Source organism: Oncorhynchus masou, chromosome 11 (genome assembly GCF_036934945.1).
Source record: "Oncorhynchus masou masou isolate Uvic2021 chromosome 11, UVic_Omas_1.1, whole genome shotgun sequence".
Taxonomy (NCBI): domain Eukaryota; kingdom Metazoa; phylum Chordata; class Actinopteri; order Salmoniformes; family Salmonidae; genus Oncorhynchus; species Oncorhynchus masou.
In genome coordinates this window covers 35,398,486-35,425,889 of record NC_088222.1, presented here as the reverse complement: position 1 = coordinate 35,425,889, position 27,404 = coordinate 35,398,486, and the positions used below count along the sequence as shown (strand labels likewise).

The window sequence follows — 27,404 nt, the reverse complement described above, 5'->3', positions numbered from 1 at the left end:
TTAATAGACAGAGCAATGGATGCAAGGACTGACCATCCATGATATCAAAATTATTGTTTTAACCATGTTAAGAGGCTATACAGTGTGTGTTTACATTTACAATGTTTACAAACATTGGAGAAAAACAAGCTTATATTTTGGGTTCTCATGGTGTGTGACAGTTGAACTAAGCTCACGAGGCATTTACAAGTTATATTCTTCAAGAATCAATGGATATATATATAAAACAAATAAATAAATACAAATTATGTAGAAACTACAGATAGACTTAAAGGGGAAATAAAAAGTGTGTGAGTTTGAGCATGTGTCCATTAGGCCTATGGATTTTTTTAATCAGCATGAATTAGATTGAGCAATAAAAGCCTACATGTTTATTCCATAGGCTGGGATCCGAACTATGCAGCTGTTGCAAGAGCGCGTTTTTCACGGTATGTTCACAGGTTTCAAAAACAATTGATTGACAGGCAGTTTAAACTTCTTGAATTCAACCATTATTGGGTTCAAATACACATATAGATTTGTGAACAGCCATTCACAACAATCACAATCCGTAAGGTGCAAATAGCTAAATGAGAGAGCAGCAATGTGATTCACATCATTGCACTATGTAGATATCAATAAAAAGTGATGTCCGTATCGCCGAAGACTTCACCGCTGCTGTCATCCTTACCGACACGCGTTTTTTCAAATTGGATAATCTTTGGATGCCGACAGCAGTCGCACCATTGGATGATAGAGCTTGGACTGTAGCCTACAAAAGCCTATTTCTGCTCTTTTCCCGCGATCCATCAAACACATTTGGTGTGTCATCATAGTGGTCTCTGACTTTTGTTCAACGAGAGCGAGTCTGACCATATTTCAATTTGCGCCTTTTTTCAATGCTAATTTGAATTTGAATGTCATTGAGAAAACAGAGAAGTGTCAACTAGTTTGTTTTGAAAACATCCGTTCTGAATTTAAAAGTAATCCTCGAAGTAATCATCGAGTTTTTCAAAAGTATCTGTAATCTTACTACAACATTGAGGCCCAGCGTACCTTTAAATGTGTCACTGAATGTAAAAATAGACATGGCAGGGAGGCAGCTAGGCGCTACACCAGGAGGCTGTGAGACAAGTCAAGATCAAGCAATGAGGGACAGAACCAGACATTCCCATGCATACATGAATATCATTTTGGTGAGAGAGGAAAAGAGAACAAAGAACATCATATTTAATGGCTTTTCTACAGAGCCTACTCTGTACAGTATACCTTCCTCTCACCTCTCATGTGATCAGCAATGCAGCAGAAACACCTTCATCGTGACCATCATCAACATCATCATCATAAGCATTGTTGTTCACTTTTGATTATTGCTTTGGTTATGATCCGATAGTAAAAGGCATGTTGATTTTAACCCAGTATAACAGCACATATCTCCTCCCTCTTTTTCTTACACTCTTAGAAAAAAGTTTCCAAAATGGTGATTTTTGATTCCAGGTAGAACTGTCTGTTGAAAGGGTTGCACATGGAACCCAAAAGGGTTCTACTTGGAACCAAAAGTGTTCTAACTAGAACCAAAAAGGGGTTTTCAAAGTGTTCTCCTATGGGGATGGCCGAATAACCTTTTAAGACCTGGACTAAAGCATCCGCCAACTCCTGGACAGTCTGTGGTGCAACGTGGCGTTGGTGGATGGAGCGAGTCATGATGTCCCAGATGTGGTCAATTGGATTCAGGTCTGGGGAACGGGCGGGCCAGTCATCAATGCCTTCCTCTTGTAGGAACTGCTGACACACTCCAGCCACATGAGGTCTAGCATTGTCTTGCATTAGGAGGAACCCAGGGCCAACTGCACCAGCATATGGTCTCACAGGGGGTCTGAGGATCTCATCTCGGTACCTAATGGCAGTCAGGCTACCTCTGGCGAGCACATGGAGGGTTGTGCGGCCCCCCAAAGAAATGCCACCCCACACCATGACTGACCCACCACCAAACCGGTCATGCTGGAGGATGTTGCAGGCAGCAGAACGCTCTCCACGGCGTCTCCAGACTGTCACATCTGTCACGTGCTCAGTGTGAACCTGCTTTCATCTGTGAAGAGCACAGGGCGCCAGTGGCGAATTTGCCAATCTTGGTGTTCCCTGGCAAATGGAAAAACGTCCTGCACGGTAGGCACAACCCCCACCTGTGGACGTCGGGCCCTCATAGCACCCTCATGGAGTCTGTTTCTGACCATTTGAGCAGACACATGCACATTTGTGGACTGCTGGAGGTCATTTTGCAGGGCTCTGGCAGTGCTCCTCCTGCTCCTCCTTGCACAAAGGCGGCGGTAGCGGTCCTGCTGCTGGGTTGTTGCCCTCCTACGGCCTCCTCCACGTCTCCTGATGTACTGGCCTGTATCCTGGTAGCGCCTCCATGCTCTGGACACTACACTGACAGACACAGCAAACCTTCTTGCCACAGCTCGCATTGATGTGCCATCCTGGATGAGCTGCACTACCTGAGCCACTTGTGTGTGTTGTAGACTCCGTCCCATGCTACCACGAGAGTGAAAGCACCGCCAGCGTTGAAAAGTGACCAAAACATCAGCCAGAGGAAGCATAGGAACTGAGAAGTGGTCTGTGGTCACCACCTGCAGAACCACTCCTTTATTGGGGGTGTCTTGCTAATTGCCTATAATTTCCACCTGTTGTCTATTCCATTTGCCCAACAGCATGTGAAATTTATTGTCAATCAGTGTTGCTTCCTAAGTGGACAGTTTGATTTCACAAAAGTGTGATTGACTTGGAGTTACATTGTGTTGTTTAAGTGTTCCCTTTATTTTTTTGAGCAGTGTATATACAGTTGAAGTCGGAAGTTTACATAAACATAGGTTGGAGTCATTAAAACTTATTTTTCAACCACTACATTCATTTCTTGTTCACAAACTATAGTTTTGGCAAGTCGATTAGGACATCTACTTTGTTTATGACACAAGTAATTTTTCCACCAATTGTTTACAGACAGATTATTTCACTGTATCACAATTCCAGTGGGTCAATGTGCAGAAATGTCCTCTGGTCTGATGAAACAAAAATGGAACTGTTTGGCCATAATGACCATCGTTATGTTTGGAGGAAAAAGGGGGAGGCTTGCAAGCCAAAGAACACCATCCCAACCGTGAAGCACAGGGGTGGCAGCATCATGTTGTGGGAGTACTTTGCTGCAGGAGTGACTGGTGCACTTCACAAAATAGATGGCATCATGAGGGGGAAAAAATTCTATGGATATATTGAAGCAACATCTCAAGACATCAGTCAGGAAGTTAAAGCTTGGTCGCAAATGGGTCTTCCAAATGGACAATGACCCCAAGCACACTTCCAAAGTTTTGGCAAAATGGCTTAAGGTCAACAAAGTCAAGGTATTGGAGTGACCATCACAAAGCCCTGACCTCAGTCCTATATAAAATTTGTGGGCTGAACTGAAAAAGTGTGTGTGAGCAAGGAGGCCTATGAACCTGACTCAGTTACACCAGCTCTGACAGGAGGAATGGGCCAAAGTTTACCCAACTTATTGTGGGAAGCTTGTGGAAGGCTGCCTGAAACGTTTGACCCAAGTTAAACAATGTAAAGGCAATGCTACCAAATACTAATTGAGGGTATGTAAACTTCTGACCCACTGGGAATGTGATGAAAGAAAGAAAAGCTGAAATAAATCATTCTCTCTATTATTATTCTGACATTTCACATTCTTAAAATAAAGTGGTGATCCTAACTGACCTAAGATATGGAATGTTTACGAGGATTAAAGGTCAGGAATTGTGAAAAACTGAGTTTAAATGTATTTTGCTAAGGTGTATGTAAACTTCTGACTTCAACTGTACATACAAATACACATTCCTGTTACACGATTTCTGATGTCCATCCAGTTTGATTTCTACTTGCCATATATTTCACAGAAGTTCTGAACCCTTATACATTTTACAGACACAGTATATTTGACATGTATCTTGTTGTTATTAACCCTTCAGCTCCATTCAACCCCTCCATCTATCTCTTAACACCGATTTCTATTTTTCATATATATTTCAACTGTGCTGTGATTGTTAGTATTGCTATTTGCAGCGTTAGCTCCAGGTAAATGTTGCAATACTTCAGCCATTCCTGGACCTGTGACCAAAAACCAGCTACATATGGACAGTACAAAAAAAAAATGATCTAATGACTGTCTCTTCACAGAAGAATCTGCAGAGCTAGGAAGGTTGTATCCCCCATCTTTATATATATATATATATAGAAAAATTCTAAGTTTTGAATCCGATGTCATTTTGTGTGTCAATTCATTAACCATGTGCCATTGAATCAGTACATCGAAAATCTCTTCCCAACTATTTTGCAATCTATATGGCACAGCTGTCAATTTTTTGGTCCTGAAATGAAACTGGTATATATTTTTATTTAGCACAATTTTCTCCAACCACTTTTGGTCGTTAATGCAGGGCCGACAGACAAGGGTCTGAATACTTATGTAATGTGATATTTCAGTTTTTTATTTTTATAAAATTTGCAACAATTTTCAAAAACTCCTTTGTCATTATGGGGTATTGTGTGTAGATTGATGAAGAAAAAAATGAGCTTTAATCGATTTTAGAATAATGTTGTAACGTAACAAAATGTGGAAATTGTCAAGGGGTCTGAATACTTTACGAATGCACTGTGTGCGTATATATATATATATATATATATATATATATAGGTATTCCCACGCATGATAGAGAGACACGTGATCATATACAAATATAAGCAAGTTGTGAAATTATTATGTTTTTAGTTGAATATGTTATCTGTATGGGCTTCAGAATAGCGGGGGTTGCTTTTTCATCTATCACTCTCTTTTTTTTTCTTACCTTCATAAGAAAAATGAAGGTGACCGTCCTCATTTTCTCTGCCCCAAACTTGCAAGAACAATTTAATTAAGTCTTCTGCCAGGCATGGAGATTCTTGCTGTCTTTTTTCTCCCTCCGTGTCAGTCAGAAGGGTGAAACACATCAAGTACGCGACTAATGACACTTGTATTAGTGGTGTCATTCCCTCATGCATGTTATACAGTTTTCTGTGATCGCCGCGGCTTGAATGCTAATCACTCACAGGACTTGTTCCAACAACTCCACTTTGTGTGTGTGTGTGTGTGTGTGTGTGTGTGTGTGTGTGTGTGTGTGTGTGTGTGTGTGTGTGTCCAGGTGGTAGGAAGGTAGGATGCGCAGCAGCTTTATCAAAGTGGCTCCTGCCAACATACTGACTCAACTCCAGCCACCTTAATAAAAGAAAAATTGATGTAATAAATGCATCACTAGCAACTTGAACAATGCACTTCATATAATGTTTGCATACCCTACATTACTCATCTCATATGTATTTTACTGTACTCTATACCATCTATACTGCATCTTGCCATCTTGATGTAATGTATCACTAGCCACTTTAAACAATGCCACTTTTATATGTTTACATACCCTATATTTCTCATATGTATATACTGTACTCTATACCGTCCACTGCATCTTGCCTATGCCGTTCGGCCATCACTCATTCATATATTTTTTTATGTACATATTCTTATTCATTCCTTCACACTTGTGTGTTTAAGGTAATTTATGTGAAATTATTAGGTTAGATTACTCGTTGGATATTACTGCATTTTCGGAACTAGAAGCACAAGCATTTCACTACACTCGCATTAACATCTGCTAACCATGTGACAAATACATTTTGATTTGATTTATCAAAGCCAGTGTGAGACAGGGTGATAGGCTAATGAATGAAAAGACTGTCAGGCAGATCAAACAGCAGGAATCGGGATGAGGAAGGAGGGTGTCTGTCTGGGGAATTCTCCTGGAACCCCCACTCACCTGACACACAGCTCCTTCCTTTCCCTACCTAGAACGCATTGGGCGCATAGCATCTACATTCCAGGACCTCACCTAGCCCACAGTTTGTGTGTGTTCGTGTTAGTGGATTGTGTGTGCACAGTTGTCTGTTAGCGTGGGTTGTGTGTTGTGCTTGCCCGGTGTTCTCCTCAGCCTCTCTCTTTCTGTCTGTGTAACCAGTGTGTGATTAAACATAGTGTAATGAATGAGGACAGTCAGGGTCAATCCTTTGTTGTTCTGATTTGAAGCACTGTCTCAGGAAACAGAACAATTTTAACCAATGTGTGTGTTTGTGTGGGTCTGTGAGTGAGAGTAACATGTTTAACGCTGTTTCTAGCTTTCAAACAATCACACATTATATTTAGTATGGTTCAACCTGTCAGTTGCTTCCTTGATATGTACTGGTTGCTGAATAGCAGGCTGATATTCAAATATGCATTAATAGTGTATTTATGTTTAACGAGTGATCAACCGTTGAACTTACCTCTTTCTCTGGTGTTTGTGTGTGTGTTTCAGACGAGTGCAGTGCTGTGTTCTGGAGGATGTTCTCTCCTGGCAGTCAGCTCTCTGTTGGCCATCATCACCATCTTCCTGCCCAGCGGAGGCTGTGAGAGGAGGATCTGTACACTGGCTGGATACATGCAGATGGCGGCGGGTGAGTACAGAACAGAAACATACACACACACGCAGTTTTCCACTTGTAACGTAAGTCACTGGCAGTCACTCAATTAGCTCATGTTAGCAAAACATTTTTAGATGCTAGCCAGCTATCAAATCAAATCAAAATCAAATGTATTTATATAGCCCTTCTTACATCAGCTGATATCTCAAAGTGCTGTACAGAAACCCAGCCTAAAACCCCAAACAGCAAGCAATGCAGGCGTAGAAGCACGGTGGCTAGGAAAAACTCTATCTAAACCTTGTAGTACAAATTACCAACCTGCCACGCACGTGGGCCCTAACCTCCAGGGGGCCCCACAGATTTTTTTGTTGTCACTCTCAATCAGATATCATATGAACATGGTATAAGTCATGGCAAAATGTGTAGAATTGCAGAAAATCTGCTTTAAAACTGCAAAAGTTTCTCATCACCCCATGGCAGAATGGCAGTAAATTAGCTTTAGAACTACGAAACAATGCTTCACCTCATGACAAAATTTGTGGAATTGCTGAAAATGTTCTTTAACTCAGCCCAAAAATGTATCTAACCAAAATCTCTCTTCGGGCCCCGACAAGGCTTGAGGCGCTTTTGCCTGATTAGCTTCCCTCATGTTTTCCAGGAATTTCTGATGCATTTCAGTGACTTACTGCTGCAAATACAAATTGTTACACCTTTCCCATATTCAAGTAATTTGAAACATATTCCAGTTATTAGCCTGATGAAAGTAGAATCTTGGTTGCAGTTTCTGTGCCACTGTTTTTTAATACATCTTTAATACGGGTCATCAGAATCTGTTGTTAGGTGTCGAGTTATATAGCTACAATTAGATTTTTGGAAGTGTGATTTTATGATTGCTTACTAAACAGATATTGTTTACCTGTTATATTTCTAAATAGATAATGCCTATTTGTTTGGCCAGTGGCCCACCAATCAGATTATATTTTGGCCCACCAAACCTAAATATTTGAGCACCCCTGACCTACACGGTAGATAGCGTTGTCTACTCAACGGCTGATATACAAGTCAAGGTGAATCATAAGAGAGTTATGAATGAAGTCCCTTGGTCCCATAAGTAATTATTTCTCCCATTTCTCTGCTTGGACCTTCTTTGGTGATCTAGGTAGGCTATATCTTCATCTGTAGAGCAATTCCATAGAATGACACTGAGACTCTGATTTTTCACCTTAAAAGTATGCCAAACCAAAAACATTGATTGCAAAGTTGAACAGACCATACAACACAACGTCTACTTTTAACAATTTCCAGTGAAAATTTTACTGAAACACGTTTACTAGAAGAACAGTGCAGATCTACAGTTTGGTAACAGAAAAACAGTCAAATCTCCCATCTGTTTTTTTACGAGACCACATTTTTCCAAAGAACTCTGTTAAATATCTGCTCCGAATTAAGATTCAAAGATGTCTGCAGAAAGAATGAATTGTCAGGTATGTTATGACACCTTGATTTTGAAAAAATCTATTTTGGTTATGGAAGTACAGTAAGTGAAATGGATTAACACCTAGTACCAGAACATTGTAACATATTGACTCCATGGGTCCATAATTTGTGCTACACAGAAATGCATAAGTATGAATGTCATTCCCTTCAATTTGGTTGGTCCGGACTGGACCAAAATATGTACCACTCATAGACGTATATTTCGCATATTTGGATAGCACAGTACAGAAAAGTAAAGTATAATTCAGTACAGTACATCAAGTAAATTATACTGTACTTTACTTTCGTGTGCTCTACTGTACTAAAGTATAGTTCACCTGTTCTCTACTGTTGTTTTCTCTACTGTACTGCACTGCGCTCTACTGTATTGTACTGTTCTGTCCAGATTTTGTGAAACAGACATCTATGATTGGTTCAGATTTGGACTGACCTTCAACCACTTTTCAACGTCCATGGACATCTGGTGTTGGCTGGTGCTCAGTGGGTGAGAGGGCTGGTTACAGTAAATGGAACGAGAGGGGGTTCATGGGAGAGTTGACATTAACTTGAGAGAGAGAGTGAGTGGTTGTCCAGACTGTTTTCACACTCTTGATTTGACCACCACGTGATAGAAAGAGAAAGAAAACAGTTATGAGCTGAACACAACAGTATGCCAGTGGAAGAGAGGACAGTAGCAAATGAGCTCCCATTGTAGCCAATACAGTTGCAGTCATTCTGTTGCAGATTTTTTGGTCATTATGTTTCCGATTTGATAACAGAAGGGCACATTTTAATCATTTAATAAATAATAAACTAAATAGATATCAGTAAAAACACTACAACTAATTGGTAGGCCTACCTTTACTTGTTAATTCTGTGATCTTTCATTATCCTCCCTCATGAGGGAGAGAAATAAAGAAATATCTTAAAGATATGTGGGTTTTTGGTAACTAAATGACAAGACACTAGGCAATATTTCTTAAACTTACAGATGGCAAATAATTTCTGCAAAACAAAATGTACATGTTCATATTTGTTGGCAGCTTTATATCAACATTAATGTGACTTGATACATTTTTAATACCTTTTAGGACTGTTTCTGCCAGATGTTTTCTTAGACACCTTTTCCAGCTGTTTGACCAGAAGTCAACGCCTTTACTTATTCCTAATTTGTAGGATGGAAAAAGGTTAAAAAACTGTATATGACTTAATTTAAAAAAACTATAGACTCTTTGCTTTAATTTGACACCAGATTTGACATGTTCCTATGAACTTCACATGTTTGTGCTCATAGGTCATTTTACATGGAAATGCCCTTTAGTGTTCACTATAGGTATTAATCCAGTACACAGATATTTACAAGCTACATACAGATAAAGCTGCCTATCATCTGAAGTGAAGAGGAGCTCACTTTGTTGCCAAGGCACAACACAACACTCACACAAAACCAAACAGAAGCTGCTGCTCTTCAGGCCTTCAGCGGGCCGTTGCCAGGTTACGGGTTGCGGTGGTGGAGTGAAGTGTTGCTCTGGCGTAGTGATACGAGGAGGGCACCGGGGAGATCTAAAGGTGGCCGTGAAAAGACAATTACTGTCCCTTAACACAGGTCATTGGTTCAGGGGGACTATCAGGACCCTGCTTTTATTCAAACAGGGACGTAGCATCATAAAACTAAGCTTAAGCGTTGCTGGTGATATGATGCTAGGGTATAATGTGATGTATACACACAACGCCAGCCAGGTAAACTAACCAGTCCTAGCTGCTGCCCACCACCCGGTTGCATAGGCCCTCCACACACTGTATCGAGTGTGCACGTGTGTCCGTTCCGGTGTGTTTGTGTGTAGTTATGTGTTTATCAAAGTGTGAGATGTTTTGATATCTGAAGAGCACAGACTGCTCTAACCAACAACTCTGACACTCCCGCAACACTCCCACGACATCCAGTAAACTATAAAGGATATTCTGTAGAACGAGAGAAGAGAAAGGACTGACTAAGTACTGCTATTATTTCCTATCTTGAAACATATCCAACTCTTGAGAAAAAAGCCCCTGAAACAACAACAACACACTTTTTCAGACTGGGCTTTTCAGACTCATTCTTTGGAAATGCTCCTGGATTTCCTGCCGAAAGCCCTTTTGAAAACCTCAGGTCTTTTTTAGCCGCACCGTGGAGTTCAGGAAGTTTCAGAAATGAACAAGTCTTACAACTCTTAGTTTTAGTACTTACTTTCCTCCCTGATTATCTCACTAAGATTAGATATACTTCTAGCTTGAAATGATGAGAAAATGTTTGTTTACTTTTCCCTTCTCATTTACTTAGCGTCAGCACAACAGCATTGATTTTAGCCGATGAGCCATTGGATTATCGACTAATAGCTTGACGTATAGCCAGGGAAGTGGTATTTAACACAGGCTAATTAGTGGCTATATTCATTAGTCAGGTTAGATTGCAACCTCAATCTATATTGACAAAGTCGAGAGCTTAGTTCCTAGACAGGGCTAACGGTCTGTTTAAAAGGCCTGTCTCCCACCTTTTTGAACTCTTCATACCTCTCCAGCCTCGACAAGGGCTGTGTCCACCCATACTCCAGGCCAGATCTGTGGCAGAGCTTGAAAAGAGTCTGCTATAAAAAATTAAGAGAGTCACACACTATAATGTAAGCTTCCAGTAATATATTGGTTAAACCCACCATTTTGACAAAGAGCCCAGGCAGTAGGAAGCCAGTCTAGGCCAGTCAGCCTCTCTGTGTAATCCTATAGTGTGATATAGCTCTCACCGTCTATGGTATCATTTGTACAATGCATCAGAACAATGCAGAAGCTTTAGTTTCTCTGTTCAGTTTCCAGGTTGTCTCATCTTGATAAACAAGAGTTTTTTTGGATAGAGTACGAAGCCCCAGAACAACTGAGATCAAACTAGTGTTTCTGTTTGTTTTCTCAGGCCTGCTGCGCGTGTGTGTGCATGTGTGTATGATGGAAGACCGATATCAAAAGGCATCAATGGACAGATAACACTACAGTGGGAACAATGGCTTCATTATGCTGTGCAAATTAACACCGTTTTAAGAATGTGTTCATTTGTAGACTGTTAATAAGAAATAATTGAAGAATAGCTTTTAAGATAATGGTAGCCTAGTGTATTCGTGCATTTGCTTGTGTGCATGTGTTCGAGGATTTAGCTCCCCTCACTCGCTAAAGCCTTGACTCCTCCAGAGTGTGTGCTCCCATCCTCACACACACACATGCAGCAGAACTAGAAAAGGCTTTTTAGACATAAAACAGCCCTGCTCTTTGTCCTTTCCCAGCTCTGAACTCCCATGGGTGAAGTCCAGGATTAGACTTTGAACTCGCTCAACCTTCGCTGGCTCAACGCAGCACAGCGCTTCCATTCGGTGCTGCTGAGGTTCAGGGTTCTTCTTCCCCCCCGTGCCGCTACATGGTGGAGTGTACAGTGTAGAACGTGGCTAGCAGTCTGAATGTTTTAACGGGAACATGGAGGGGCATATTTTATTGGGCTGTTTCTCTTAGTGGGCTTAGGACGGCTTTGTGACCTGTGTGTGTGTGTGTGTGTGCTGGAACCGTATGGTCTTATTTCTATTACGGCATACTGGATGACTCTCATTCAATTCATTTGTCGATAGGTTTAGGCTACTATATAATACTCAACATTTCCCTATACCCACCATAAGGTTACTACAACCTAGCCCAAGCATGAAAGTTTACAACGTAGGTGCACACAGGTTGACAGTCTAATTTGAGGTCACAGACAGTGACACATGGAAAAACAGTGACATTTAATACCGCCTTACACACTCTGCATCTAGCTGCATCTAGTTGATATAGGGTGTAATCATTAGTCCAACAGTTGCAAACAAGAGTTTCTATTGGACAAATTCAGGTATGTTTATACCCGTTTTGTTCCGTTTGCTTCCATTAAGATTTTTTTTTCAACAGAATCGGCGGAATGAATACACCCCTGAGCACGCGTAAACACAGCTAACTTTCATAGCAGCCACTTTGTATTCCTTGTCGCATCTAAGCACTCTCCTCCTCCCACCTCTTCCCTTCGCTTGTGGACTTCAATGCACAACACATCAGCTGTATGTGACCAGGCAAAAAATATTAGGTAAAGTAACGTAGCTAATAGAACTAACGCATTAGTAAACCCGCTACAATCATGCAGTAACGTTACAATGTACAGTCAGTAAGCAGTTACACCGGTGGGCCCCTGTGGCAAGAAATTAGTAATACAAAAAGCTTACCATGACTTGGAAGAGTTCCAGTGTTGTGTTGGCCAGCTAGCTAACATAGCATCCCTCTGTTTGAGCAGGGTGTTTCAGTAGGCTAAACTAGCTAGCTGCATTAGCTAGCTAAGTAAGTGAAACTGAGAAAAAATGACTTCTCTCTCTGACTTCTCCTTCATTTTGGAAGAAATTAATTTATTAAAAACTGTTAAACTATTGTCTTTCTCTCTGAGTCAACTACTCACCACATGTTATACACTGCAGTGCTAGCTGTAGCTTATGCTTTCAGTACTAGATCATTCCCTGATCCTTTGATTGGGTGGACAACATGTCAGTTCATACTGAAAGAGCTCTGATAGGCTGGAGGACGTTCTCTGGAATTTGTCATAATTACTGTGTAAGTCTATGGAAGGGGGTGAGAACCATGAGCCTCCTAGGTTGTGTATTGAAGTCAATGTACCCAGAGGAGGACAGAAGCTGTCCTTTGCTTACACCATGTTGCTACCATGAGGCTACTGTAGACCTTTTTTACATAACATTGTGTTTTAATCAATTATTTGGTGATGTGATTATATTTAGTATAGTTTTATCTAAAAAGGCTACATTTTAAATGTTTTACAATTGTAATTTTCTATGAAATTTACTGAGGATAGTCCTCCCCTTCCTCCTCTGAGGAGCCTCCACTGGTTTCACAGTAAGGCAGTGGAAAGCTGGGTAAACTGAGGATGCCACCCGCCCTTATACATACTCGCACATTCTCAGGAATGTTTTTTCCCAATCACTATACGGGTCTCTTATCTTTGCCTGTCACGCTCATGCTTTTTAGACCTCCTCATTATTCTAATCAGTCATTTCAATGCAGCACTATGGGAAAGACAAGCTCATGTCAGGTGAAGAGAGTATTGTGACAGAACAGTGACTGTGTGGTTCTTTTGTTCAACACTGAAGACACGTCACACTCTGTTGGAGCCACAGGCAGTCACGGATACAGGCATGATGTAATTACATTTGCCTCGGGTAGCATACTGTATTTACCACAAAACAGCGATGTGGAATATCATATAATTGAATAAAAAGCTTTCGGTACATTTCACTTGTTTGTTTTTGACTCATACAAGCACCCAACCAAAAATAACCGAATCCAAGAGCATTTGATTCATCAGTTAGAGTGTCATTCTCAACTGTAATACAGTTAACCTCCACCCAACCTCCGCTATCAGATTCATATTTTCAGGCGTTTCTCACACACACACACCATTGTATTGTGTTCCTGTGTGATAGTGCTGAGGAGGCAGCGGCCTGCTGTATCAACCCGCCCCTGGGCAGAGCTGCTATGCAGATGTCCTCTCAAACATGAATATCAAAATATTACAACTACTTTTATTAAACTCTGCAGAACAGTAGCACTGGTGTGGTGTGGTGTGGTGTGGTGTGGTGTGGTGTGGTGTGGTGTGGTGTGTGTGTGTGTGTGTGTGTGTGTGTGTGTGTGTGTGATGTGCGCACATACACTTGAGGCCCATGTGGTTTACAGCTGAGCTGCACCTGTGCTTGATGATGCTGTCGTTACCGCTGGCTTCATCAGTGCCAATGTGTATAATGAACATGTGCCAGCTGTCAATCATCACAGTGGTGTTTCAGTTAGAATGTACTACAGAAAAGATGGAATGCACTGTTCACCAACATCGGGATGGTTGGAATCGAAGATAGTGATAGTAATGAAAATACCTTATAGTAAAACCTGTCACTCCTAGTCCTAACTGTAGCACACATAATATTGGTTGAGGACCTGTCTGTTGAGATTATTTTCTGCGCCTCTTTGGAACATATCTACCATACTATTTTCAGCATGCCTTTGGAGTGCTACATTTTATCTACCCAGGAGCAAGCCCAGGGTGGTAACAGAGATCTGAATGCGGTTCTCCTTTTTGAACTCTCTCTTTCTCTCTCTCTCTCTCTCTCTCTCTCTCTCTCTCTCTCTCTCTCTCTCTCTCAACTCTCTCTCTCACTCCCTCTCCAACTCTCTCTTTTTCCAGCTCGTTCTCTCTCTCATCCTCTCATTATAAGGAGAACACAATATTCCGTACATCCTTACCAGAGGAGACAGGGAGAGCATCTTTCATTACCAGTGGCCTTTACAACATAAATTGTTCTGAAAATAAGTCAGCCAGCAAGATGCTCAGTGAAGCAGTTTAACTTTTTATATTATATTAATATACATAATAACAGTGCATATTAAATCAGTTAGCGCAGGGTCCAAAGTTCATTCCCACAGGCAAAGCAAATCTTTTTTGTAGGTGTAGCAAGTATTGGGGCCAGGAGGTTGTGACCAGAACAGGACCCAATCTATATGTTATAATAACTGCCAATCAGAAGAGGCTGATGAGAGGAGCTATAGGAGGACAGGCTCATTGTAATAGCTAGAACAGAATACATGGATTGGTATAAAAAAACATAAAACGTATAGAAACCACATGTTTGAGACAATTCCATTTATTCCATTTCAGCCATTACAATGAGCCCGTCCTCCAATAGCTCCTCCCACCAGCCTCCTCTGCTGCCAATATCTAAATAAATGGTCAACTCCCTCCGATGTGGGGCATGCTGCTTTTCAAATCAAACACACTTCTGAAAGTGCAGTGTGAAAAACACTGCTATCTGCAATGACTGAACTGCAGCTCCAGTCCAGTTGTGTTTTTTCCATTGGTGTTCCCATTTGCAGGTTAGCAGAACTTGACCCAGTTTAGCTGCTGTGTGTGATGCTGACAAAATGACCTTTCACCTGTGACTCACAGCCCGCTGTGACAGTAGACATCAATCAAGGATGTGTGTCCTCCAGAGTTATGAGGGTGTGTGTGTGTGCGTCTTTGTATGTCTCTTCCTAGCATGTGTCACTCTCTGTATAATCAGAGATCCATTTGCGTTGGCTGTTGATTGTAATATGGTTGGTCCCCTGTCATGTCTCTCTACTGGTGCCGCAGAGCTTCTACTCCTCACAGTGAAAAATGCTTCAAATATATTCTCTCTCCTTCAAACCATGGATATTTCTCTTTCTTGCTGTGTGTGTTTCCTCCCCTCAGTGGCTGGACTGCTCCTCTACAGTATGTGTTTGATGTTGGGTATTGATGGACACTGGTGTATTTCACATACACAGATACTGTACATTTAGCACACTACTAATTGGTCTGCCAGCCAATTAAAGATGCACAGTCATTAAGAATGTGCTGTCATGCCTCCTGATTCATCTGTGTTTAATCGACTCGGGAGCACTGGCTTTGTGGACGTCTTGGCTTCAACCACTGTTCAATATGTTTAATCTTTACATTACTTTAATGTTGTTTTTTGAGAGAAACCATGATTTTCAACCTGGACTCAGGGGTAGACGTAGCATAGTAAACGTAAAGCCACTTCGTTTGTTAGGGGCCATTCGTATCTTATGTATTCATTTGTGGATGTCCATCAGCCATTTTGTATGATATGCTACTAATTTGCAATTCGAAAATATTAAGAATTTATAAAACGTATGATATGTTACAAATTGTAATGTTAGCTTAGCTAGAGTTTTGGGTTAGAGGTTAGGGTTAGGATTTAGGTTAAAGTTTTATGGTTAGGGGAAGGGTTAACTAAGTCGTGGCTAATTAGCTGAAATGCAAAAGTCTTCCGTGATGAGATTCGAACACGCAACCTTTGGGTTGCTAGATGTTCATGTTATACGGCTACCTATCCAGCCTGACCAACCGCCCAACTTTAGTTTTTGCCTTAAGTAACCTTCTGTCTTGTGTAACCATACCAAACGTAACAAATCATACTAATTTGAGTGTCCTGGGTTTATGTTTACTATGCTACGTCATTTTCTCTTTATTTTACTGAGAAATACAGTTCTGTGTTGTCTAGTCACTCTGTTTCTATATGCAGCTCAATGTGCTTCAAGTGAAACACACATGTACACACTATCAAAGTGGGGGAAGCAGCACATTGCTGAGTCGTGTCATTGCACAGACTTATGAATATCAGATGGTGTCGCAGACAGAGGGGTGGGAGAGAGAGAGAGGTGGGGAGAAGGGGAGTGAGAGGAAGAGAGAGGGGTGGGGGAGTGAGAGGGGGAGAAGGGGAGAGAGAGGGGTGAGGGCGTGAGAGGGAGAGAGAGGGGTGGGGGAATGAGGGAGAGGGGTGGAGGAGTGAGGGGTGGGAGAGAGAGGGGTGGGGAAGTGAGAGGAAGAGGAAGAGAGAGGGGTGGGGGAGAGTGGCCATGAGAGGGGAGGGGGAGTGTGAGCGAGAGAGAGGGGTGGAGAGAGAGAGGGAGAGGGGGGGGATGGAGAGAGAGCGCGAGAGAGGGAGCAAGCTTTAAATCTTTCATGTCCTCTTGGAATCAGCAGATATTTCTAAGGATGCTGTGCTTTATTTTTCTGATTCTTCTTCTTTCATTTTAAATGTGGTGGCTGGATTGAATTATTTTCCTTGATTAAAAGAGGAGGTTTAAAGCAGAGAGGTGTAAGGTACAAAAACGAATGACTGTTCTTGTTTCTGATCTCCTCTCACTCTCTTCCTTTTCTTCCTTCTCCTCATACTCTCATCTGACTATGAAAGCCCTCTTACACACACGCACACATGTGCACACGCACGCACACACGCACACATACACACACACTCAGCCCGTTGCCCATGAATATTACATGAGTGCTTCATTTCTGAGGGCCTCTCGGCTTTTTCATTTTGCCAAGTTACAGTCAGGCCTCAATGTTGATTGGCTGGAGTCAATGTCGCCTACTCAATGCTCTCAAAGATTTTTACATTTACATTTAAGTCATTTGGCAGACGCTCTTATCCAGAGCGACTTACAAATTGGTGAATTCACCTTATGACATCCAGATGACATAGACAAACCTAGCTTCCTACAATGTAGTCCCGCACCATCAGGCCTGTCAGTCATCCTGATTCACATTTCTTCCATCTGCATCAACATAATATTTATGTGTGTGTTTATGTGTGTTCGATCTTGTGCGTGTGAGTTTAAGCTGTGGCCTGGTTCCCATCAGTTTCCCGAAGTGGGCTGTGAGTGGTAGATGAGAACATACAGTAGACATGACTCATCAGAGGGACTGTGTGATTGGACATGTCAAACTGTGTTAGGTCTCTGTTTAGCTCTTCCCATTGGTCACCCAGCCATGAAACAGTTAAGTCTACTGTTGGTGATGTACTTTTTTAGGTGTTGCTTTGTACACTTCATTCTCTACTTTTGTTTTCCTCTTGCGGTTAAATCCATCTGCACACATCCACAAATGCACACCCCCACACACACACCCAGAGTGATGGATCACCCAGGCTTTCTCCATCAGTGTCCTATTGGTAGGTCTCCTGAGCATCTCATTACCATAAGCTAAATTGATGTGTTCCCTCTGCTAAGTGAATTAAAAACAGTGCTCCAGGAAGACAGCCCAGGGGAAGGCAGCCTGACTGACTGGACTGGACTGACTAACTAACTGACTGAATGACTGACTGTCTGACTGACTTCCTGCTTTGAAAGACGTCTGGCAGGTAATGGCAGGTGTTGATAAAAGCTATGGGGCGGTCTCTGGTGGAGGCTGCATGTGTTTTAACAGAATGGGTAGGCCTGTGTGTGGTATGTGTGTTATTTTTAACAGAATGGGTAGGCCTGTGTGTGGTATGTGTGTTATTTTTAGCAGAATGGGTAGGCCTGTGTGTGTGGTATGTGTGTTATTTTTAACAGAATGGGTAGGCCTGTGTGTGGTATGTGTGTTATTTTTTAACAGAATGGGTAGGCCTGTGTGTGGTATGTGTGTTATTTTTAACAGAATGGGTAGGCCTGTGTGTGGTATGTGTGTTATTTTTAGCAGAATGGGTAGGCCTGTGTGTGTGGTATGTGTGTTATTTTTAGCAGAATGGGTAGGCCTGTGTGTGGTATGTGTGTTATTTTTTAACAGAATGGGTAGGCCTGTGTGTGGTATGTGTGTTATTTTTAACAGAATGGGTAGGCCTGTGTGTGTGGTATGTGTGTTATTTTTAACAGAATGGGTAGGCCTGTGTGTTATGTACTTGAGTGAAGACCCAAAAGCGGTTTTAACAGAAAACAGAGTTCTTTAATGAAAAACAGGAATGGCATAAATCCTCTTCCAACGTAGTCAGTGGAACAAAAGAACGTTGGTATAATGCAGGATGCACCTGCCAGGCAGACTCCGACAGGATAGGACAAGGTGGAAGCAAACGCGACGACAGCTTGCTTCTGGCATCAAAAAACACAAACAAGAATCAGACACTGAAAGTAGCAGGAACAGAGAGAGAAATAGAGACCTAATCAGAGGGGGAAGAGAGAACAGGTGTGAAAGAGTGAATGAGCTAGTTAGAGGAGATGTAGAACAGCTGAAGAATGAGAGACAGAGAAGGTAACCTAAAAAGACCAGCAGAGAGAGACAGAGTGAAGAGAAAGGACAGGAACAGACATAACAAGACATGACAGTACCCCCCCCACTCACCGAGCGCCTCCTGGCGCACTCGAGGAGGAAACCTGGCGGCAACGGAGGAAATCATCGATCAGCGAACGGTCCAGCACGTCCCGAGAGGGAACCCAAATCCTCTCCTCAGGACCGTACCCCTCCCAATCCACTAGGTACTGCTGACCACGGCCCCGAGGGCGCATGTCCAAAATCTTACGAACCCTGTAGATGGGTGCGCCTCGACAAGGATGGGGGGGGAGGGACGAGCGGGGGCGCGAAGAACGGGCTTAACACAGGAGACATGGAAGACCGGGTGAAAGCGACGAAGATAGCGCGGGAGAAGAAGTCGCACTGCGACAGGATTAATGACCTGAGAAATACGGAACGGACCAATGAACCGCGGGGCCAATTTGCGAGAAGCTGTCTTAAGGGGAAGGTTCTGAGTGGAGAGCCATACTCTCTGACCGCAACAATATCTAGGACTCTTGGTCCTACGCTTATTAGCGGCCCTCACAGTCTGCGCCCTATTACGGCAAAGTGCCGACCTGACCCCCTTCCAGGTGCGCTCGCAACGCTGGACAAAAGCCTGAGCGGAGGGGACGCAGGACTCGGCGAGCTGAGATGAGAACAGCGGAGGCTGGTACCCGAGGCTACACTGAAAAGGGGATAGACCGGTAGCAGACGAGGGAAGCGAGTTGTGGGCGTACTCTGCCCAGGGGAGCTGTTCTGACCAAGACGCAGGGTTACGAAAAGAAAGGCTGCGTAAAATGCGACCAACAGTCTGATTGGCCCGTTCGGCTTGACCGTTAGACTGGGGATGAAAGCCGGACGAGAGACTGACGGAAGCCCCAATCAAACGGCAAAACTCCCTCCAAAATTGAGACGTGAACTGCGGGCCTCTGTCGGAAACGACGTCAGACGGAAGGCCATGAATTCGGAAAACATTCTCGATAATGATCTGAGCCGTCTCCTTAGCAGAAGGGAGCTTATCGAGAGGAATGAAATGAGCCGCCTTAGAGAATCTATCGACAACCGTAAGAATAACTGTCTTCCCCGCTGATGAAGGCAGTCCGGTGATAAAATCTAAAGCGATGTGAGACCACGGTCGAGAGGGAATGGGAAGCGGTCTGAGACGGCCGGCAGGAGGAGAGTTCCCAGATTTAGTCTGCGCGCAGACCGAACAAGTGGCGACAAATCGACGCGCGTCACGTTCCCGAGTGGGCCACCAGAAACGCTGGCGAATGGAAGCGAGCGTACCCCGAACGCCGGGGTGGCCGGCTAACTTGGCAGAGTGGGCCCACTGAAGAACGGCCGGACGAGTAGGAACGGGAACGAACAGAAGGTTCCTAGGACAAGCTCGCGGCGACGGAGTGTGAGCGAGTGCTTGCTTTACCTGCCTCTCATTTCCCCAGACAGTCAACCCGACAACACGCCCGACAGGGAGAATCCCCTCGGGGTCGGTGGAGACCTCAGAAGAACTGAAGAGACGAGATAAAGCATCAGGCTTGGTGTTTTTTGAGCCCGGACGATAAGAAATAACAAACTCGAAACGAGCGAAAAACAGAGCCCAACGAGCCTGATGCGCATTAAGTCGTTTGGCTGAACGGATGTACTCAAGGTTCCTATGGTCAGTCCAAACGACAAAAGGAACGGTCGCCCCTCCAACCACTGTCGCCATTCGCCTAGGGCTAAGCGGATGGCGAGCAGTTCGCGATTACCAACATCATAGTTACGTTCTGACGGCGATAAGCGATGAGAGAAAAACGCGCAAGGATGGACCTTGCCGTCAGAGAGAGAGCGCTGAGAAAGAATGGCTCCCACGCCCACCTCTGACGCGTCAACCTCAACAACAAACTGTCTAGAGATGTCAGGTGTAACAAGAATAGGAGCGGATGTAAAACGATTCTTAAGAAGATCAAAAGCTCCCTGGGCGGAAACGGACCACTTAAAGCACGTCTTAACAGAAGTAAGGGCTGTGAGGGGAGCTGCCACCTGACCGAAATTACGGATGAAACGACGATAGAAATTAGCGAAGCCCAGAAAGCGCTGCAGCTCGACGCGTGACTTAGGAACGGGCCAATCAATGACAGCCTGGACCTTAGCGGGATCCATCTTAATGCCCTCAGCGGAAATAACGGAACCGAGAAAAGGGACAGAGGCGGCATGAAAAATGCACTTCTCAGCCTTCACATAAAGACAGTTCTCCAAAAGGCGCTGGAGGACGCGTCGCACGTGCTGAACATGAATCGAGAGAGACGGTGAAAAAATCAGGATATCGTCCATGTAAACGAAAACAAAAATGTTCAGCATGTCTCTCAGGACGTCGTTAACTAGTGCCTGAAAGACAGCTGGAGCGTTAACGAGGCCGAAAGGAAGAACCCGGTATTCAAAGTGCCCTAACGGAGTGTTAAACGCCGTCTTCCACTCGTCCCCCTCCCTGATGCGCACGAGATGGTAGGCGTTACGAAGGTCCAATTTGGTGAAAAACCTGGCTCCCTGCAGGATCTCGAAGGCTGAAGACATAAGAGGAAGCGGATAACGATTCTTAACTGTTATGTCATTCAGCCCTCGATAATCCACGCATGGGCGCAGGGACCCGTCCTTCTTCTGAACAAAAAAAAACCCCGCTCCGGCGGGAGAGGAGGAGGAGACTATGGTACCGGCGTCGAACGAAACCGACAAATAATCCTCGAGAGCCTTACGTTCGGGAGCCGACAGAGAGTATAATCTACCCCGGGGGAGTAGTTCCCGGAAGGAGATCAATACTACAGTCATACGACCGGTGTGAAGGGAGAGAAGTGGCCTTGGAACGACTGAACACCGTGCGCAGATCGTGATACTCCTCCGGCACCCCTGTCAAATCGCCAGGCTCCTCCTGTGAAGAAGAGACAGAGGAAACAGGAGGGATAGCAGACATTAAACAGGTCACATGACAAGAAACATTCCAGGATAGGATAGTATTACTAGACCAATTAATAGAAGGGTTATGGCGCACTAGCCAGGGATGACCCAAAACAACAGGTGTAAAAGGTGAACGAAAAATTAAAAAAGAAATGGTTTCGCTATGATTACCAGAGACAGTGAGGGTTAAAGGCAGCGTCTCACGCTGAATCTTGGGGAGAGAACTACCATCTAAAGCGAACAAGGCCGTGGGCTCCCCTAACTGTCTGAGAGGAATGTCATGTTCCCGAGCCCAGGTCTCGTCCATAAAACAGCCCTCCGCCCCAGAGTCTATCAAGGCACTGCAGGAAGCAGATGAACCGGGCCAGCGGAGATGGACCGGAAAAGTAGTGCGTGATCCAGAAGGAGAGGCCTGAGTAGTTGCGCTCACCAGTAGCCCTCCTCTTACTGATGAGCTCTGGCTTTTACTGGACATGAGGTGACAAAATGACCAGCGGAGCCGCAGTAGAGACAGAGGCGATTGGTGATTCTCCGTTCCTTCTCCTTGGCCGAGATGCGGATACCCCCAGCTGCATAGGCTCAGCATCCGAGCCGGCGGAGGAGGGTGGCAGTGATGCGGCAGGTGGCAGTGATGTGGAGAGGGGAGCAGCGGAGAACGCGAGCTCCTTTCCACGAGCTCGGCGACGAAGATCAAACCGTCGCTCTATGCGAATAGCGAGAGCTATTAAGGAGTCCAGACTGGAAGGAACCTCCCGGGAGAGGATCTCGTCCTTAACCTCGACGAGGAGACCCTCCAGAAAACGAGCGAGCAAAGCCGGCTCGTTCCAGTCACTTGAGGCAGCGAGAGTGCGAAACTCAATAGAATAATCCGTTATGGATCGATTCCCCTGACATAGGGAAGACAGGGCCCTGGAAGCCTCCTCCCCAAAAAACAGAACGGTCAAAAACCCGTATCATCTCCTCCTTAAAGTCTTGATACTGGTTAATGCACTCAGCCCTCGCCTCCCAGACTGCCGTGCCCCACTCACGCGCCCGTCCGGTAAGGAGAGAAATGACGTAGGCGATGCGGGCTGCGCTCCTGGAGTAAGTGTTGGGCTGGAGAGAGAACACCACATCACACTGAGTGAGGAATGAGCGGCACTCAGTGGGCTCCCCAGAGTAACACGGCGGGTTGTTGATCCTGGGCTCCGGAGACTCGGAAACCCTGGAAGTGGGCGGTGGATCGAGGTGGAGTCGGTGAACCTGTCTTGTGAGGTCGGAGACTTGGACGGCCAGGGTCTCAACGGCATGTCGAGCAGCAGACAATTCCTCCTCGTGTCTGCCTAGCATCGCTCCCTGGATCTCGACGGCGGAGTGAAAAGGGTCCGGAGCCGCTGGGTCCATTCTTGGTCTGATTCTTCTGTTATGTACTTGAGTGAAGACCCAAAAGCGGTTTTAACAGAAAACAGAGTTCTTTAATGAAAAACAGGAATGGCATAAATCCTCTTCCAACGTAGTCAGTGGAACAAAAGAACGTTGGTATAATGCAGGATGCACCTGCCAGGCAGACTCCGACAGGATAGGACAAGGTGGAAGCAAACGCGACGACAGCTTGCTTCTGGCATCAAAAAACACAAACAAGAATCAGACACTGAAAGTAGCAGGAACAGAGAGAGAAATAGAGACCTAATCAGAGGGGGAAGAGAGAACAGGTGTGAAAGAGTGAATGAGCTAGTTAGAGGAGATGTAGAACAGCTGAAGAATGAGAGACAGAGAAGGTAACCTAAAAAGACCAGCAGAGAGAGACAGAGTGAAGAGAAAGGACAGGAACAGACATAACAAGACATGACACTGTGTGTGTGGTATGTGTGTTATTTTTAACAGAATGGGTAGGCCTGTGTGTGTGGTATGTGTGTTATTTTTAACAGAATGGGTAGGCCTGTGTTTGCTACTGAGGCATTTTAATGGGGTGTTTTTGGTTGTGTGTGTGCTTTATTTTTAACGGAATGGGTAGGCCTGTGTGTGTTATGTGTGTTATTTTTAACGGAATGGGTAGGCCTGTGTGTGTTATGCGTTTGCTTCTGAGGCGTTCAGAGAGAGAGAGAGAGAGAGTCTCTGCAGGATATTGTATTGATGCAGCGCTCTGCTGTGCTCTGAGACAGAGATACAGCTCTGTTTGACAAGATAAAGACGGTACACACACAGAAGCACGCTACAACCCCCTCTCTACATTCCTGTCTCCCCTAAGCACCACACACACTCTACCTTCACATCATAACACCCCCACACTGGTATGTTCACATTCAGACACATGCAGACAGATTGCATATACTCAGGCATGCCTCTGCGCACACGCATGCATGTACCTTTATGAACAATAAACACAGAATGCTGAGTTGATATTTGCAACAAAGCCTCTTTCACTCATGCTGCCAAACATACCCTCGTAAAACTGACTATCCTACCGATCCTTGACTTCGGCGATGTCATTTTTAAAATAGCCTCCAACACTCTACTCAGCAAATTGGATGCAATGTATCACAGTGCCATCCATTTTGTCACCAAAGCCCCATACACCACCCACCACTGCGACCTGTACGCTCTCGTTGGCTGGCCCTCGCTTCATATATGTCGCCAAACCCACTGGCTCCAGCTTATCTATAAGTCTTTGCTAGGTAAAGCTCCGCCTTATCTCAGCTCACTGGTCACCATAGCAGCACGCACCTGTTGCACGCACTCCAGCAGGTATATTTCACTGGTCACCCCCAAAGCCTATTCCTCATTTGGCCGCCTTTCCTTCCAGTTCTCTGCTACCAATGACTGGAACGAATTGCGAAAATCCCTGAACCTGGAGACTCCTATCTCCCTCACTAACTTTAAGCACCAGCTGTCAGAGCAGCTCACACTCACTGCATCTATACATAGCCCATATGTAAATATCCCATCCAACTACCTCATCCCCATATTGTTACTTATTTTTATTTATTTTTTCTCCTTTGCACCCCAGTATCTCTACTTGCACATTCATCTTCTGCACGCCAGTGTTTAATTGCTAAATTGTAATTACTTCACCACTACGGCCTATTTATTGCCTTTACCTCCCTAATCTTATCTCATTTGCACACGTTTTTTTCCCTATTGTGTCATTGACTGTACATTTCTTTATTCCATGTGTTACTCTGTGTTGTTGTTTGTGTCGCACTGCTTTGCTTTATCTTGGCCAGGTCGCAGTTGTAAATGAGAACTTGTTATCAACTGGCCTACCCGGATAAATAAAGGTGAAATAAAACATTAAAACATAATATTCCATTGCTGGCCGCGCTCCATTACTGCAACTCTTTTGTAAACCTACTCAACTGTGGACAATACAATACCTCAGTTCCACATCACAACCTTATAGCATGTTATTCTAGTTAACTCACCCAACAACTCTCATCTCCTCCCAATGGGAGGATCCCTTGGTTTAATCAATCTTCTACTGTGATGTCTTCCATCAACCTGTTAATGGAATCTGTCCTCAGACGATTGATGCTTTTCACTGGGGATCCCTCTTTTTCCACTTGAACCAGCATGGACATAATGTGAACTCTGTTGACAACTAGCTCTCACAGTATCATGTCAGACGTTCATCCATATCTCACAAACGTCAAATTTAGACGTGTTTAAGGTTAAGTTTAGGCATTAACTCCAGATTTCTAAGGTTAGGGTTAAGTTCAGGCATTAATTGCAAATCTTAAGGTAAGGTTTGGGATAGGTTTAAAACAATAATAAAAAATATAACTTTCTATCACTGGATTCAAACTTGCAACCTTTGGAATCAGAGGCTTTCGCCCATCCGCCATTCCCGCCTACAACGCCATAGCAAAATCGAGTTAAGTTAATAACATTCACTGTTGCCCCTAGTGGCCGGTTTCCACATCATCTCCCAATGTCCTCAGACATGGCTTTGCCAACCCACCATACTGACTGGTATCACGGGTGACGTGTCTGCTGTTGAAGGGTTGGTACACACACACACACCACACACACAGTGATTCATAATCTACCACACTGTTAGAATGCAGGTTGACCTTTATTGTCATGAGTCTTCCTCTGGAGGCAGAACTGAGCAGTTTCCACTAGATGTTTATAATTTAAATTTAGGGTTAGATTTTATTACTTTGTGGCTGTGCCAGCTAGTGACCACTGCAGAGCTGCCTTCAGTACATGAGTCATCCCAATAAATGCCAACCTGCTGTTTCAACATGCACCACTCTCGCACACACAGAGAGCACCCTACCCATCTGCTAATGGACTCATTCACCTTGGGCTGGGTGCTCATGCTGTTCATACTGATTGATCTGCTGATGGGGTTGATACTGATACCTGTGATCAGGTCTACAACCATCTAAAACTAGTTGTCTGGGAGGATGACTGCGCCGCGCGATGAAAGGAATGAAGGTGTCATCTCTGGTCTTATTTTCCTTTCTCGCTGTGCATGGTGCTCTCTCTATGACAGCAGCAGTACATAAGTACAGTTCCATTCCTGGTTGGTTCATACCCTGTCAGAACTGAACAGGGTTACTGCCTGAAACGTCTACCATGGGTCAAATGTGTTGAACGCGAGTGAAGAGAGAGACCGAGAACGAGAGGGAGAGGGGGAAAAAGCAAAGGAGGATAGGATAGAGAGACTGTCCTGGGAAAGACTTATGGGTTAACCTGCAGACTGGATAGAGCACTGTAGGAGAATAACCTCCCCCTGTTTCCCTGGGGGGGGGGGGGATTCCCTTGACAACCACACTCCTAGACCACTTTAAATGTATACACTTGAATTGAACGATGAAAAAATATATCGTTATTGTTCTTGGTATGTGTCATGTCTTTGCTATGCCGGATTAAGTGATATGACATGCTATTCTATAAAATTATTTCTCTGTAATTAATATTACCTGATTGAACTAATCATGTCAATGTAATTAACTAGAAAGTCGGGGCACCACGAAAGAATGATTATAGAGCCGTTATCTTCCAAATACACTCTTAAAGACCTGGTAATCTTTTACATCAATAGCAGTCCATTCTTAATCTTCACCTTATTCAGTCTCATCTGAAGTCGTAGAATTCTTGGTTATCTTCACAAACCCTGGCTAACAAGTTGAATCAGCAATACAAAATTTGGTTGAATTATTTATTTACTAAATACCAAAACAATCACACAGAATTACACATACACAGGATGGGTCATACATTGATTAGTAACTATGTCATTAAAGAAAATGTCCCTAGCAGACTGAACAGATATGACGGCTGGTTACACAAAGAAAGGGGGTTGGGTTTTGAATGAAAGCACGGGAAGACTGAGGAACAAAGGAATTTGGTCTCTGATCGGACCTTGTAAAGCTATGCTATCCTAAATACAGAATCTTATGCATTCTAAATAACCGCCATTTGGAAAAGGAAAATGCAAGAAATATTTACTCTGAGCTGTGCTTCAATAGGTTGGTCGTAGATGGAAGGCCGTGTTGCCCAACAGAGATCTTCCTGTACTCTGAAGAATGTTTGGAAGAAAGGATGCGTTGTAGTACCGTCGTGTGTATGGTAGAAGAGATACTTTGTCCGTCCTTTCCTAGCCCACGTTTACAGCTGCTTCTGCTCACTCAACGGCTAGGAGGTATCACTTCTTTAGTGAATAAGAGTTCAAAGTTCATACCAAGTTGCCATACTTTAAGCTCATGCTGAAGTTGGCTTAGTTCTGTAGTTTGATATTAGCCCTTTTAACGTATGTACCGTCGTCCTCGGGAACACAAATGTACAATTTTCGTAAAGGGCTTATGTAGTAGGGGAGAGAAGGGCGTGTTTCATAGTTCACAAT

The 27,404-nt window shown here is 43.9% G+C and overlaps 1 protein-coding gene across 1 annotated transcript in view; it reads left to right on the top strand.

Moving 5' to 3' along the window:
- Positions 1-27,404, top strand: part of LOC135548591 (LHFPL tetraspan subfamily member 7 protein) — a 225,771-nt gene that overhangs the window by 72,827 nt on the left and 125,540 nt on the right. The window contains exon 2 of the mRNA XM_064978343.1: positions 6,399-6,537. Within this exon, the coding sequence (XP_064834415.1) occupies positions 6,399-6,537 (139 nt within the window). The remainder of the gene's footprint in view (positions 1-6,398; positions 6,538-27,404) is intronic.